Source organism: Podarcis pityusensis, assembly GCF_964106645.2.
Source record: "Podarcis pityusensis genome assembly, chromosome: 4".
NCBI lineage: Eukaryota > Metazoa > Chordata > Lepidosauria > Squamata > Lacertidae > Podarcis > Podarcis pityusensis.
The window spans coordinates 52,283,146-52,296,722 of NC_138027.1; the positions used below are offsets into that span (position 1 = coordinate 52,283,146).

At 41.7% G+C, this 13,577-nt stretch overlaps 2 protein-coding genes across 3 annotated transcripts in view; one reads left to right on the top strand and one right to left on the bottom strand.

Moving 5' to 3' along the window:
* Nucleotides 1-59: 59 nt before the first annotated feature.
* On the top strand, nt 60-7,072 carry SOD1 (superoxide dismutase 1). The gene is made up of 5 exons (XM_081003835.1): nt 60-230; nt 3,666-3,759; nt 4,168-4,237; nt 5,882-5,999; nt 6,771-7,072. Exons 1-5 carry the CDS (start codon nt 156-158, stop codon nt 6,879-6,881), a joined length of 468 nt encoding a protein of 155 aa, XP_080859961.1. The 5' UTR covers nt 60-155; the 3' UTR covers nt 6,882-7,072.
* A 1,523-nt stretch (nt 7,073-8,595) lies between these two features.
* Nucleotides 8,596-13,577, bottom strand: part of SCAF4 (SR-related CTD associated factor 4) — a 42,970-nt gene continuing 37,988 nt past the window's right edge. For both annotated transcript variants that reach the window (XM_081003834.1, XM_081003833.1), the window contains exon 20: nt 8,596-10,486. In XM_081003834.1, the coding sequence (XP_080859960.1) occupies nt 9,666-10,486 (821 nt within the window). In that variant the 3' untranslated portion in view covers nt 8,596-9,665. The remainder of the gene's footprint in view (nt 10,487-13,577) is intronic.

Below are 13,577 nucleotides of genomic sequence, written 5' to 3' on the forward strand. Positions count from 1 at the left end.
GAGCGCCGCGATTGGGAGGGAGGAACTCTAACCGGAGGGTATAAGAAAGCGACGCGCGAGGGGGCTGCGGCTGAGGTCGCGCAAGCGCTCCGAGTGCGTGGTATCAGGTTCGTGCGCGCTGCGGCGGCAGAGGTGGTTCTGAGGCGAGCAGGAACATGGCGGTGCAGAAGGCTGTTTGCGTCATGGCCGGCGACTCCCCCGTCAAAGGCGTCATTTTCTTCGAGCAGAAGGCGAGTGCCGGGCTTGAGGGAGCGGTTCCCCGTCCTTCGGGGTGTCCGGCGCTGTGAGGCTGCTCGCCCGCCTGGTCCCGCTCCAGGCTGCGCGCCGCCGCCGGGCTTTCCCTCGCGAGGCGGCTGGGTTGGGAGGCGGGAGGAGGCTGGCTGCGCCCACTGCGCTGAAGGTCGCTGGCCGCCCTCCCCTCCGGAGTCAGGGCCGCTCCTGTCAGCCGGGTTCGCCGTCGGGGCTGCAGCCTTGGGCCGAGCGGTGGGAGCTAGAGCAGGCGCCGTGGCTCTGTGGCATCAGGCCAGGCCTCTCGCGCGGCCTCTGCCTAGCGTGACCTGGCTCCGATAGAGGCGGCCGGCAGAGCTCAGATTAGATAAAAGGTAGCTGGGCGAGTTCCAATGAACTTTAGCCCGTTTACAAAACAAAAAGCGTAAGAGCTAACTCGTGGGCTTTTTAGGGGATGGAAGTCGTGGGGAAGGCTTCTAGGGAAGGGGAAACGGTTCGTTCCAGTTCTGCATAAAATCTAAACCCGCAGGTATTTTGAGGTGCAATAACTCGCTTCCTCCGTCAGGACCGGTAGAATGAGTATCTCGGCTCTTTCAGGCTGCCACTTTCCCTTCCTCTTGGCGCCACCGTTGGGCAAACGTTGCCCATAGCTGCTCTGGGGCACCTGTTTCTTTTCTTTCTCTTTATTATATACATAGCCAAAGAAAGGGAAATGTGCTGCAAACCTGGTTCTGTCCTCCCTGCCCAAAAGAAAAGGGACAATATGCTGAGTCATGGCTGCTGGAAAGCGTAACTTAAACCAACTTGCTCTTGAGGGAGAAAAAAGAAGAGTGAGAATTGTGGACTCTAATCTCCTGGGCAAACAGGTTTTGCAGCCTCTGCTGAATTTACTTAGGTTTTTGTTCATGTGATGTACACGCATAAGCTAGGGGGAAATGTAACGCGTCGTTGAAATAATGTGAATAGCAGGACAGAAGCATAGCTATGAAGTATTTAATAGTGAATGAGGATCTTTGTGCTAGATCTTTGAAAGTTTGTGTATATGTATTTTATGTGTTGTAGGTTTTAATAAATGTATAAATATCTTTTTAGAAGCTGCTATAGATGATAGTATGAATGCATTTAGAAAGATCTGTTACTCTAGTTACCTTTAACTATGAAGAAAGCATGTCTGGTTCAAAGAGGTGTAATAGACTGTATTAGGTAAAGGTACCCCTGACAGGTCCAGTCGCGGACGACTCTGGGGTTGCGTGCTCATCTCGCTCTATAGGCCGAGGGAGCTGGCCTATATTACTGTATTAGCAGGACTGTAAATGTAATATACAGAGCAGTACATTATGGCAGGTGGGTAGCCAGTGTGGTGGCCCCTGATCATCATTCCTGAACATTGGGCAGGCTGGGGAACAACAGGACAGTACCATGTCAACTATTGCTGCCTTATTGACACCATGACTATTTCTAGTTTCAAATATATTAAGTGAGAGAGCACATGGGAATTTGATAGAAAAGAATTATTTATATATTGTTGCATTTGGCAGTATATTTCAGAACTAGTATGGAATTCATTGAACCTTAACCTTTAGTGTCACGGTTTAGGCTCCAAAAGTTCTGATGGTGCTTAACTATTTGAGGGACTTTGCTGTATCTTTGGAAATACTTGCATGCTTATAGACATTTCTATGGAGACTTCACTGACACCAGTGCAGTGCAGTCCATTGCAAGCAGGATGAAAATGATTTCGAACATTTGTGCTTTTTGATCATTTGATCCTCAAGATAGATTACAACATCTTACAAACTACAACACAGCCTTTATTCCAAATAACTATATCCCTGTAAAATATTCTTTAATTTTCATGTAATGTATACTGGTGTAGTGATTTTGTTGGATTCCATATAATATTTTTTATGTAGCGGTGTGGAAGTCTGGAAACTATTTGTTACAGTTCAAGCTACATCTTGTCATCCTCAGCAGGTTTGCATCCTATGCAATTTCTAATTTAATGTAGCAGTATCCTGCTGTTGTGAACAAATCATCTCTGAAGTGAGTAAATAACTACAGTCAACATTAATAGGCTGTGGGATAAATACTTGCCTAAGTGGAATGTAAGCACAGACTTGCATATCATTCATAGCTAAGTTTGTGAAATATTTTGCCCAAGGCTATTTAATGTGCATGCTTATATTGTTAAACAGCTAACCAGAAAATTAAAAAACACACCAATGTGCACCTTTGACATGTTGTCTAGATTTCATTATATTACTACTAACATAGGAGGCCCTGGTTGAAATGGGGCATATCACTTTCTGCCTACCTTAAATAATACTGCTGTTGGACTAAACAGCTATGCCAGAAGATTCTACAGATCAGCAGAGGGTTTTGTGGATCCACTGTTTCACCGTCAGCCAACACCTGAAATACATTAGCAGCTTTTTCTGCCCCCTCCCTCTGGAAGAGTCTGGAACCTGAATGGTCATTGACTGCCGGGGAGCAAGAGACTCCATCATATGCATGACCTCAAGTTCTTTCTTATAATTGTGAATTGCAGGGAATAAATATAATTAACTATCAGCAGTAATGAAAAGTCAGGTTTAACCATTTTATCAGGGAAATGCTTCATTTCTGAATGCATTTATTAAAATGAGATTGTGTGAATCCAGTAAGATAAAATGCTACTCAAAGCAGCATTGTAACAAATCTAGTTTAATCAGAAACAAAATGTTGATTTGTATCTTCAGTTTGAAGTTTATAATGCATCCTAGGGAGTAGTTTACGAAATGTACACTTACTAAGCAACTTGAATTGCTGTTGGTTATGAGCGTTGCTTTATGAGCAGCTTTAAATGTCAGGCATCCCATTGAGGTCACTAAAAAGCATTTAACATGTTGGCTCTCCATATAGCAGGTGTAAACCTTGCATTCTTGGTTTTGGCATAAGTGCATGCATCACACCCTTGTCTGTCACTGGAGAGACACTTATCTGGACCAAGGTGTGCATAAGAAGTTTCCAAACAAATACACCTCTTTGATACACCACCAAAATCCAGTTGTGGGACTGTAGGCACGATGATAATAATAATAATAATAATAATAATAATAATAATAATAATTAATATTAATAATTTATTATTTATACCCCCATCCATCTGGCTGTGTTTCCCCAGCCACTCTGGGCGACTTCCAACACAATATTAAAATACAGTAATGCATCAAACATTAAAAGCTTTCCTAAACAGGGCTGCCTTCAGATGAAGACAGTAAGATTTTCTAGGTTCATGCTGAGTACTATGCCAACATTCTACTGTAGGATCATACTTAAGCATGTATTGCTTGAAGAATCGGTTCTCTCCTCTGTACAATGTCATTTTCCTTGGAGATGGAAGGACTTTAAAATGGGTGGTTTGTCTGAATCTTTCTATTCATACTAATCTGTTTCAGGGTAACGGACCTGTAACTGTTTCAGGAAGTATTAGTGGGTTAACTCCAGGAAAACATGGGTTCCACGTCCATGAATTTGGAGACAACACAAACGGTAACATTATTGTTTTTGCTCTTACAACCTACAAAATGTTTTCTAACAACAGAAACATATATGGCCAATAGTGTCTTAAGAATGTAAATATTAGATTGCTAAGCAATAAATATACTTCCACTCTTGGGGAAGCAGTTTTGTATTTAGCTTGTGATGTGCATGATACTGGCCTAGGCATTAAACACAGGAACTCTTCAAATCTCTAAAGGGAGGGAGACAGGTTACCTTGACAATCTTCTCCCTCACACTTTTAATTTAAATTGTGTTAGATTATGTTCATAAGCATCCTGATAAAATATATTGTTTATAAAAGATAAAGAAAAAGAGTTTAAGGCTAAGTCCTGAGAGCTATCTTATATGGATTTGCATAATGTGGGGAAAATACTGACTTCGGGTAACTTCTTATAGGATGTACCAGTGCAGGCCCTCACTTCAATCCTGAGGGGAAAATGCATGGTGGACCAGAAGATGAAGAAAGGTTTCGTATAAAACAAGTTTCCTATTTGTGTATGATCTTGAAGTACCTTCTACCTTCTAATATAATGGCTTGCTTCCCATCAAGTAACAGTGCATTGCATTATCTCCCAACACAGTGAAGAACCAGGATAGGTTCCTGTGCTGCAGACAAATGTAAAACTGTAGATGGGACCTAAAATTCTGTGTATTTCACTTTTGGGGCATCCCTTTTTTCTATTTACTGTAATACATCTAGGATAACTATAGAAACAACTGGACTGGAAATTAGTAGTAAGAAAACTGTCCCTTATTTATTCAAGCAATAGTGTCTAAAAGGACTCCTAGCCGAGTATGTACTAGCGCTGGAGAAATTAAGGACTAATGCTCATTTTTCTTAAATTTTTCTTATTTGTTGCTCTCTTCAGTGGCACAGTCTGCCAGTTGTGTCTGGGTATTACTGTTCTACCGCTGGTCCACACCTCTTTCGGTTTGTAGACACTGTGCAAGGCTTCCTTCTCCCAGTGGTGTCCTTTTTCTGTCACCTTCTATTCATTCCTCAGATCCTACTTCATAGCTCGTCCTTCCTGATGCCTGTTTGGCTTTCATAATTGTGGGCACCCAGCTCACTTGGTTCCTCAGTTCATTTCTGAAGGATACTTCTGTCCATAGACCTTAAGAATATAAGTCAAACTTGCCTTGTTATGCAACTGCTCTGTTGGTCAATCATTTAGTGAACATTCGGTGATTTTTTGCTGCAACACAGTCAATTAGAGTGGTCTGATGGGGTGGAGGGCTTGAAGGCAACAGCTAATTTTTAGCCTCCTGAATTGGTAAAAAGGCGATGAATAGATGTGTCGAGTACTGCTTCTTATTCAAAAGGGTTACTGACGTGTTCTCAAATTAAATAATTTAAAATAAAGCACAGAAAACATTAAGGCGAAGAACCCTGTCCCCTGTGTTAAATTTCTAAATTTAGGGTGCTACGGTCTGTGTCACACTAGTTCGAAGACAGAAAGATTTGTCCTGCATATATTTTATTCAGCATTGCATAAAATAAAAATGTTAATACAGGCACTACTAGAACAAGCAAAATACAGCCATACAATTAGAGGCATCAATAGTTGTGTACATTTGAATTACAATTAAGTTTCATTTTTTAAAATGGCCATTCTAAATTACATATAGGACCCCACCTGAACTCTTCAGAATTTCCTGGAATTTTGTACGCTTCTAAATCCCTCTCCTTGTGTTGCCATTACATATGAAGCTATTGGAAGCACATGGGTCGAAAATTCCAGTATTTAGACCATGATAAAAACTCAGCAAAACAATGGCTTTAACAGGAAAAATTAAACTGTCCAGTCTTAACAATCACTTTATATAATTTTTTACTAGTGATGGCTTATTGTCAGGTAGGAATGGTGTGGTTTTAGGCATAACTGCATGTTACACTGGTGGAAGTTTTTACAATTAGGGTAGACAGCTTGAGCTGGCTATAATATCATCTTAACACTTGTCTATATATTTCAAGTACCTGTTACTGAAGCTGAAAAGCACCAGCTTCGTATGTTTCAGCAGTTGTGTGTCACAGTAGCACCTCAGTCAACTGCATTTAGCAATTATTACAGGTCATATTCTGCTTATAAAATCAAATCAACTATTCCAGGCATGTTGGTGATCTTGGAAATGTGACTGCAGATGGTTCAGGTGTAGCAACAGTATCAATACAGGACCATGTTATTTCTCTCTCGGGGCCACATTGCATTATCGGGCGTACTATGGTGGTAAGTATTTCTTTGAGCAACTTCCCTACAAATTCTGGAAAAATACATCAATATAATTTTTTTACCTGTGGATGGTTTGCTTCAGTACTTTGACCTAGAGGTCTTGGCACAGAGTTGCTGCTTCTGATTCTCCTTAGACATGCTTGCTTACATAATGTAGGTGCGTTGGGCATCACCAGCACCAGAAATGGGCTAAAGCGTATTGGAAGCCTGGAATTCTTCTGAGCATTACTGCACATGATCAGAGTCTTGCTATAAATTCTGAGGTGAAGAAATATCCCAGGTATTTTAAGGAGCTCCTCACTTTGCTCCAAAGCTTCATTCTCAGCCTAGCTTGAGAAGCAGTTCGTTATAATATTGCATGTACTTGGGCAGAGCTGCAGATGTTTCTGCTGTAAAATTATCGCTTAAAATATTTTGCTATACACTACTGAGTACAGGCTTTTGGTGAGGTGCTGGTTCTTTTCAACTGCAAGTGCAAATTTGGAAGTGTTCTGTCAACCTAATGGGGAAGCTAGCCAGATCTGGTTGACTATATGTAGTGCGTAGAGTACCCATAACAGTGGCAGCAAGCCTTGTGGGAATACACAGCCACTACCCCTAAACAACTTATTTCCTAACTTAGTTATTTCTATGATGTTTGTAGATTACTAATTATTTGATGTATAGTATTTATCCTGCCTTGGACCATTTGCACCATGTGGTTGAAACTTACTTTCCCTCAAATTATTTATTAATGTAATGATCTCCACCTTATCTATCCCTTTTTAGGTTCATGAAAAAGTTGATGATCTGGGTAGAGGAGGAAATGAAGAGAGCAAGAAAACTGGAAATGCTGGTGCTCGTCTAGCTTGTGGTGTGATTGGACTGGCCAAGGCTTAAGATCTTTGACAGTGGCACTGTATACCAAAACCTACATGCAGAATGTAAATGTACCTATAGAACTAGCAATTATTTGGCTTTGTTTAGGATAAAAAGCAACTGTTTAATCTTGCGGCTCTGTTAATTGGGGTTTAAACCAATAAGTTGTCTTATTTTGTATACCTTGTAATTAAAGTGGCAGTAGAACATTAGTTCAAGAATTTTTGCCTTGATGGACCAAAGCACCGCCAGTTCACTTTGATAGAGGTGGTAAAGTCCTCTGCTGATTTCATCATCTAATCACATCTGGACAACTGAAATTACCTGATGGTGGCATAAACAAGCTAGCTTGAGAGAACCCTAGTCCTGAATGCTTTGCTCTAAATATGGTATAAACCTAGTGAGTTCTCACATCAGCGTTTCCAATGGGGAGGGGTGACTTCTCATCGATTCCAGTACATCAGATAAGTGTAGATAAACCCAATCATTAAATGAAAAATTGCTTCTGAAGTCTACTGTTACTGACTCCAATCAAACGTAATCTGTGACAAACTAATTGCTGCAAGTGAGATAGCCGAGTCTGCCTTTCTTGTGAGCTGTTGGAGAGGACATAAGAGAATGCCGTGGCTTATTTAAAAGATCTGCATCTTGGGATTGTGAGTTACAGCTACAGAGTAGACATTCTTACTTCCTGTAGAAGCCAGGTTCTAAATCTTTATATTCTTCCTTATTTAGGCAATATGGAGTAGCTTGGGTTTCATAGAAAATATATAGGGAGACTGATAGTGTATGGTCTTACAGGAGCAGTCTTGTCTCAGCAACAACCACTTTGAGCTATCTGAAATAGCTAAACTGAGCTTTGTATAGTGAGATATTCAGCTGCATAGCTGTAGAGGGCTACTGTGCATATAAAAAACTTGTTTCCACCATGTCTAGCTATTGCTATACATATTTGCCATATTCTATTTGACATTTTAACAAAAGTTCTTAACCTTAGTAGAAATTCATACCAACATCACACAAAGTGAGAGCGGTAGATATTGCAGATGAACATGCTTAATAAATGGTAAATGCTATGTGCCGAACATGTCAATATTAATGTGATTGCCTGCTTTGGAGAAGGGTATTGGCTAAAACCCTTTAATGCAAGAGGCACACAGAAAGCACATTTTTTTTCTATATAGCTCTCTTGAAGGTTTGGCAATTGTTTACATGCTTGAGCAGGTTAGACCCTTGCTCACCAAGACTGACAATCTTACCTGAAGCCCTCTAGGTTGCAGCGTTGCCTTGAAATAAGCTTGGGTATATTGTACTTATTTTCAAATAAACCTTGACAATAGCTTTGTCAAATTGTGTTAAAAACAAGGCAGATGACATACTGGCTCTCAAAGTAACAGTGACAACTACTGTCAGTAAACATGGGGATTAAATTATATAAACTTACTCACTTGGGCTTTACATTCTAACACAGTTTAAATTAGCTCTCCATAGAATTTGGAGGAAGATATTCTCTACCTGGCCTGCATAATTTAATTGTAAAAAGATCGTGTTCAATCACAGCCGTAGGTGTTAAGAGTTAAGTTACCGGTGTCAAATTTCAAAAAGCAGTTGCAGTTTCATGCCTGTTCAGTTTCCTACTTCATGAAATAGTTAACTATTTTTTTAAATTGAGTTTTGGTGCATTTCCTAAGTGGCTACTAGCATAGAAACAAAGGTCAACGCATGGAAATCGATGTCACAAGTATATGAAGTTTCTCTTTATTCTACCACTGCAAGATAACTTACCTACCTCACATTCCACTTCCCAAAAAATTAAGGGGAAAAACTCATCTGAATGGGAACAGTAACTGAACTGAGCATGTCAAACCATGGGGTGATGTAATTTTTCAATTTGCCAAGTACTGCCTGCATTTCAGAATGCAGCAGAGGGGCTAATAAGTCAATACTTGCTCCTCTAGCTTGTTACAAGCAATTTGACAGTAGTTATGTAGTAGACAAAACAGGAGAGAGAACATTCAAAAACAGATTGGAATATAGTGGTAATTTGGTGCCTTACCTCCCTCAAAAACACAATGAATTAAATTACAAAAAATAAGGTGTGCTTTCCACAGGACGCAATGTTGAACTTTTTTTAGGGCAACATTTACCACAAAATCTCTTGGATGGTGAGGAAAAACAAAAACAAATAAAAGTGATTTCACTGCAAACACTAGGTTTCCTCTTGAAACATTTAAGAGCTATTTTTTCCATCTAGAATAGTCATGTTAATTAAAATTCAGAAATCTAAGAACATAACTACCACATATACTTCATTTTTGTGAACTGTTACACAAACATGTTTTAACAGCTTTAAACAAAGTCTAATTTAGACTCCAGTACAGCATTAACAGTTCAAACTTTAAGATGTTGAACAATCCTTTACCACTTCTGTGCAGTGTAGGAAGAATAGCACACATTAAAGTTTGTTATGAAAATAGAGTTTATTAAAAACACATCCCTATTTGTTTTTAGGAGCTTTTACCGTTACCTTCACTTAAATTAAAAAAAATAGCACTTCTAATTCTGACTTGTAAACTTTTTAAAGTCAAAACTTTTAAAAAGTTACAGCAAAAAAAGGGTAATGGTTTATTCATTTCTTTTGTGTTATTTTTGTAGCTATTTAAATAGAAGGGAAGCAATCAAATTGCTTACATATCCCATAAACTATGGAGGAGTTGTGAAATAGCAAAAGCAAATATACAGCATACTGTACAACTCTAAAGCTCTACACTCCAATGTCACTTTTTTTTTGACAAGTATTCCAGTCTAGCGAGGAGCCTCTGTGACTGAGCCAGTAGACTCTTCAGGTTGTTCAAGAGATGAGGTAGTCTCAGATGTTAACTCTTCAGCAGGTTTTGCACCTGTGGGTTCAGCCTCCCCCTTTTTAAGTTCTGGAACAGAGTCTGTATTTTCCACTTTGCTGCTCTGGGGTTCATGGTTTTTAACACCATCTACCCTGTCTGTCAACTCTGGTTTCTCCTTTCCTCGATTTTCGTCCTTTTCTCTGCGAGATTCCCTATCTCTAGAATCTCTCTCTCTCTGTCCACTGAAACGCCTATTTCGTTCCTCCAAGTCTCTGTGTCTATCACGTTCAGGGCTTCTTCTTCCCCATTCTCTCCTTTCACGATTACCAAGGCGTTCATGATCTCTGTCGTCATTGCGGTTACCATAGCGGTCCCGTTCATTTTCTATCCGATTTCCAAAAGACCTCCTTCCAAACCTTTCCTGGTCTCTATTTGGAGTAAACGGCTGCCTGTCATTCCTGAACTGTCTTCCATCTCGATCATCGGGTCCACCAGGCCCCCCTCCAGGCATTCCACCAGGCCTTGCAAAGTGGCCAGGTGGGGGGAAAGGGCCCTTCATCCCATGAGGCGGAGGCATCCCAAAACCTCCTGGGCCTGGAGGTGGGCCTCTGTGCATCATATGGGGAGGCATATGCCGAGGTGGCATCATTGGAAACCGTTGCAGATGAGGCGGTGGCATTCCTGGGGGTCGCTGGAGTGGTATCAAACCAGGCCGTGCACCCAAAAGGCCCGTGGAAGGTGTCTGTAGCCCAATCACAGGGCTGGGTGTAACTCCTTGAGTACCTGGCAAACCAAAAGAAATAAAGTTGTAAATGGATGCAAGATACATTCAAAAATATATGCAAGTCAATGTGCCAGAACCCCTATTTTTCTGCTGCTCCAGCAAGCTGCAAGCTACAATCCCCCAACCAATTCATACACTGCAGGACTTATTCCTGACTTCCTCAACCAACCTTTGCTCCAACACAACTGCCTTCCCCCATTTAGTACCAGCATATTCACTCAACATCAAGCTCATTTAAGTCCCATTTATTTTAACACAATATATCTAAGCAGGTAAATTTAACTCTCCCATTGCATTTGGTAGGATTAAAGAGTGCTCCAGTTTGGGTATGAATCATACCCAAATATTGTTAAAAGAAATGCAACAGAAGGGAGGGCTTTTGTTATAAATGAAATACTTCATCACAAATAAATTAACTCCCCTGTTTGTGTACACAGTCCAAAGTAGCTTTCTGCAGGCTCCTCCCCTCAAAACTTTTTATACTGTAGTCCTACAAAGTCAGTTCTGCATGTCATCTATATGGCATAGCACACACATCTTGGGTTCGTATAAAGCTCGAAGTCGGATAAAAAAAATTAGACACACGTACAAATACCAAACACATACAAAGATGAGAATTAGTGTATTCAGCTCAAAGGTTGCCAATATGGTGGGCATAAACACCAGTGTGCTGACCATTACTGCCTATGGCACCTGCGAAAGGGCTCAGTAAAAATACAGTAATAATCCATAATTCATGACAGGCTGTTCTGCTTTTCCCGCTTAGCTCCTGTTTGCACTGGCTTAGCCCCCTCATAATGTCCAAATTTCATTGGATTGGGTATGTACCCTCCTATTAGTTCTGAACAGAGGTGCAAGAGAGCACAACAGTGGCTGACATCTGTTCCTGTTTGCTGGCATAAGCCAGGTAGAATAGAAAAAAATTCCGTATTTGCAAAGCTTGAAACAGAAAGTGCCTGCTGAATCTATTCCACAGGACTGGGCCAATGACAGTAAAGGCTCACTTTTGTGTTGATGTCAAATGAGCCTGGCCAACCTGGGGGAGAACCAACGGCAGAGGATCTGAGTGACTGCACTGGGTTATAAGGCTTTGGGCAACCCACAAGATGCCCTAGACATAAATGCAAGGACCTTGAACCTGGCTTGGTAGTAGACGGGCAGCCAATGCAAGGGCAGAGAACAGGCAAATAAATTTCTATTTCTTCCAGCAATTCCAAGAGAGAGATAACACATGAAAGTATGAGTCCCCATTCCCTCCCCCAAATAGCAACTAGCAGTTATTTTATCCTCTTTTAACATAACAAAATCAGAGTTGTACTAAAGGAAACAAACTTTGATTAGACCCCAAATGGTCTCTCTCCAAAATGGCCTTACGTTTCATCTGACATGTATGCTCAAAAGCATAGTAGTCTTTTAGTCCTGCAAATTTTAAACCTTTTTCCAGCGGGTGCCACTACCGAGAAGGCCCTCTGCCTGGTTCCCTGTAACTTGGCTTCTCGCAGTGAGGGAACCGCCAGAAGGCCCTCGCCGCTGGACCTTGTGTCCGGGCAGAACAATGGAGGTGGAGACGCTCCTTCAGGTATACTGGACCAAGGCCGTTTCGGGCTTTAAAGGTCAGCACCAACACTTTGAATTGTGCTCGGAAACTTACTGGGAGCCAATGTAGGTCTTTCAAGACCGGTGTTATGTGGCCTCGGCGGCCGCTCCCATCACCAGTCTAGCTGCCGCATTCTGGCTTAGTTGTAGTTTCCAGGTCACCTTCAAAGGTAGCCCCATGTAGAGTGCATTGCAGTAGTCCAAGCGAGAGATAACCAGAGCATGCACCACTCTGGCGAGGCAGTCCGTGGGCAGGTAGGGGCTCAGCCTGTGTACCAGATGGAGCTGGTAAACAGCTGCCCTGGACAGAGAATTGACCTGTGCCTCCATGGACAGCTGTGAATCCAAAATGACTCCCAGGCTGCGCACCTGGTCCTTCAGGGGCAGTTACCCCATTCAGGACCATGGAGTCCTCCACACCCGCCTGCCTCCTGTCCCCCCAAAACAGCACTTCTGTCCTGTCAGGATTCAACCTCAATCTGTTAGCTGCCATCCATCCTCCACCGCCTCCAGACACTCACACATAGCAACTTTTTGACAATCTATTCATATTACCAAGAGTCTTCCAGGTGGGTTGATAGTAAGCTTCTAAAGAATTAAAGCTTCTAAAGAATTGGCAACTGTTCAGCTTTCTGTCACCTTTAAGCAGGAACAAGCTTGATAAGTATTTTTCCGAAGAACCATGGGGATTTCATAACTTCACAGTGTCATCATTCTCTTTAACTGCAAAGTCAAGTGGTCAAATGCCTAGGGAAATGGTAAATGACCCCTGGATGGTTAAGTCCAGTCAAAGGGACTATGGGGTGCGGTGCTCATCTCGCTTCAGGCTGAGGGAGCCAGTGTTTGTCCTGATACATCTTTCCAAGTCATGAGGCGAGCATGACTAAACCAATTCTGGCACAACGGGACACTGTGACGGAAACCAGAGCACATGGAAACGCTATTTACCTTCCTGCCACAGCAATACCTATTTATCTACTTGCACTAGTGTGCTTCCAAACTGCTAGGTTGGCAGAAGCTGGGAGCAATGGGAGTTCACCCTGTCTCATGGATTCAAACTGCCAACCTTCCAATTGGCAAGCCCAAGAGGTTCAGAGGTTTAGACCACAGTGTCACCTGCATACCTTTGGTCAAAAGCCTATCGGTATGGAAACCAAAGGCAGCCACTAAAAATAAGGAAGTAGCTTGTGTATATATTCTACCTAGGTTTAAATAGTATTTAATATTCTAAACATTTTTGAAACACGTGCCTGCAATAACTTGTGAGTTTCTAAGTTTTATGGAATGCTAATGACCATTAAGCCTGCAGAAATAATACTAAAAACTAGGCCACCCAGTTTTAGGGATGGTATTTCCAGTTTCACATGGAACCACCACAACAGTAACTTTTCTTGCTTACTACGGCTACTTTTGGGAGGCAGGGGTAGGAAGCCAAGCTACTGGCTCAATCAGCTACGGTAAAAATCTGAAATTTTCCACCCCGGAGAAGGGGAG

Bases quoted from the DNA above. Each gene is read 5' to 3' on its own strand.
- SOD1 (XM_081003835.1), top strand. From the start codon at position 156: ATGGCGGTGCAGAAGGCTGTTTGCGTCATGGCCGGCGACTCCCCCGTC. The intron at 231-3,665 runs GCGAGTGCCGGG...AATCTGTTTCAG, and splicing joins TCATTTTCTTCGAGCAGAAG to GGTAACGGACCTGTAACTGT. The intron at 6,000-6,770 runs GTAAGTATTTCT...ATCCCTTTTTAG, and splicing joins TTATCGGGCGTACTATGGTG to GTTCATGAAAAAGTTGATGA.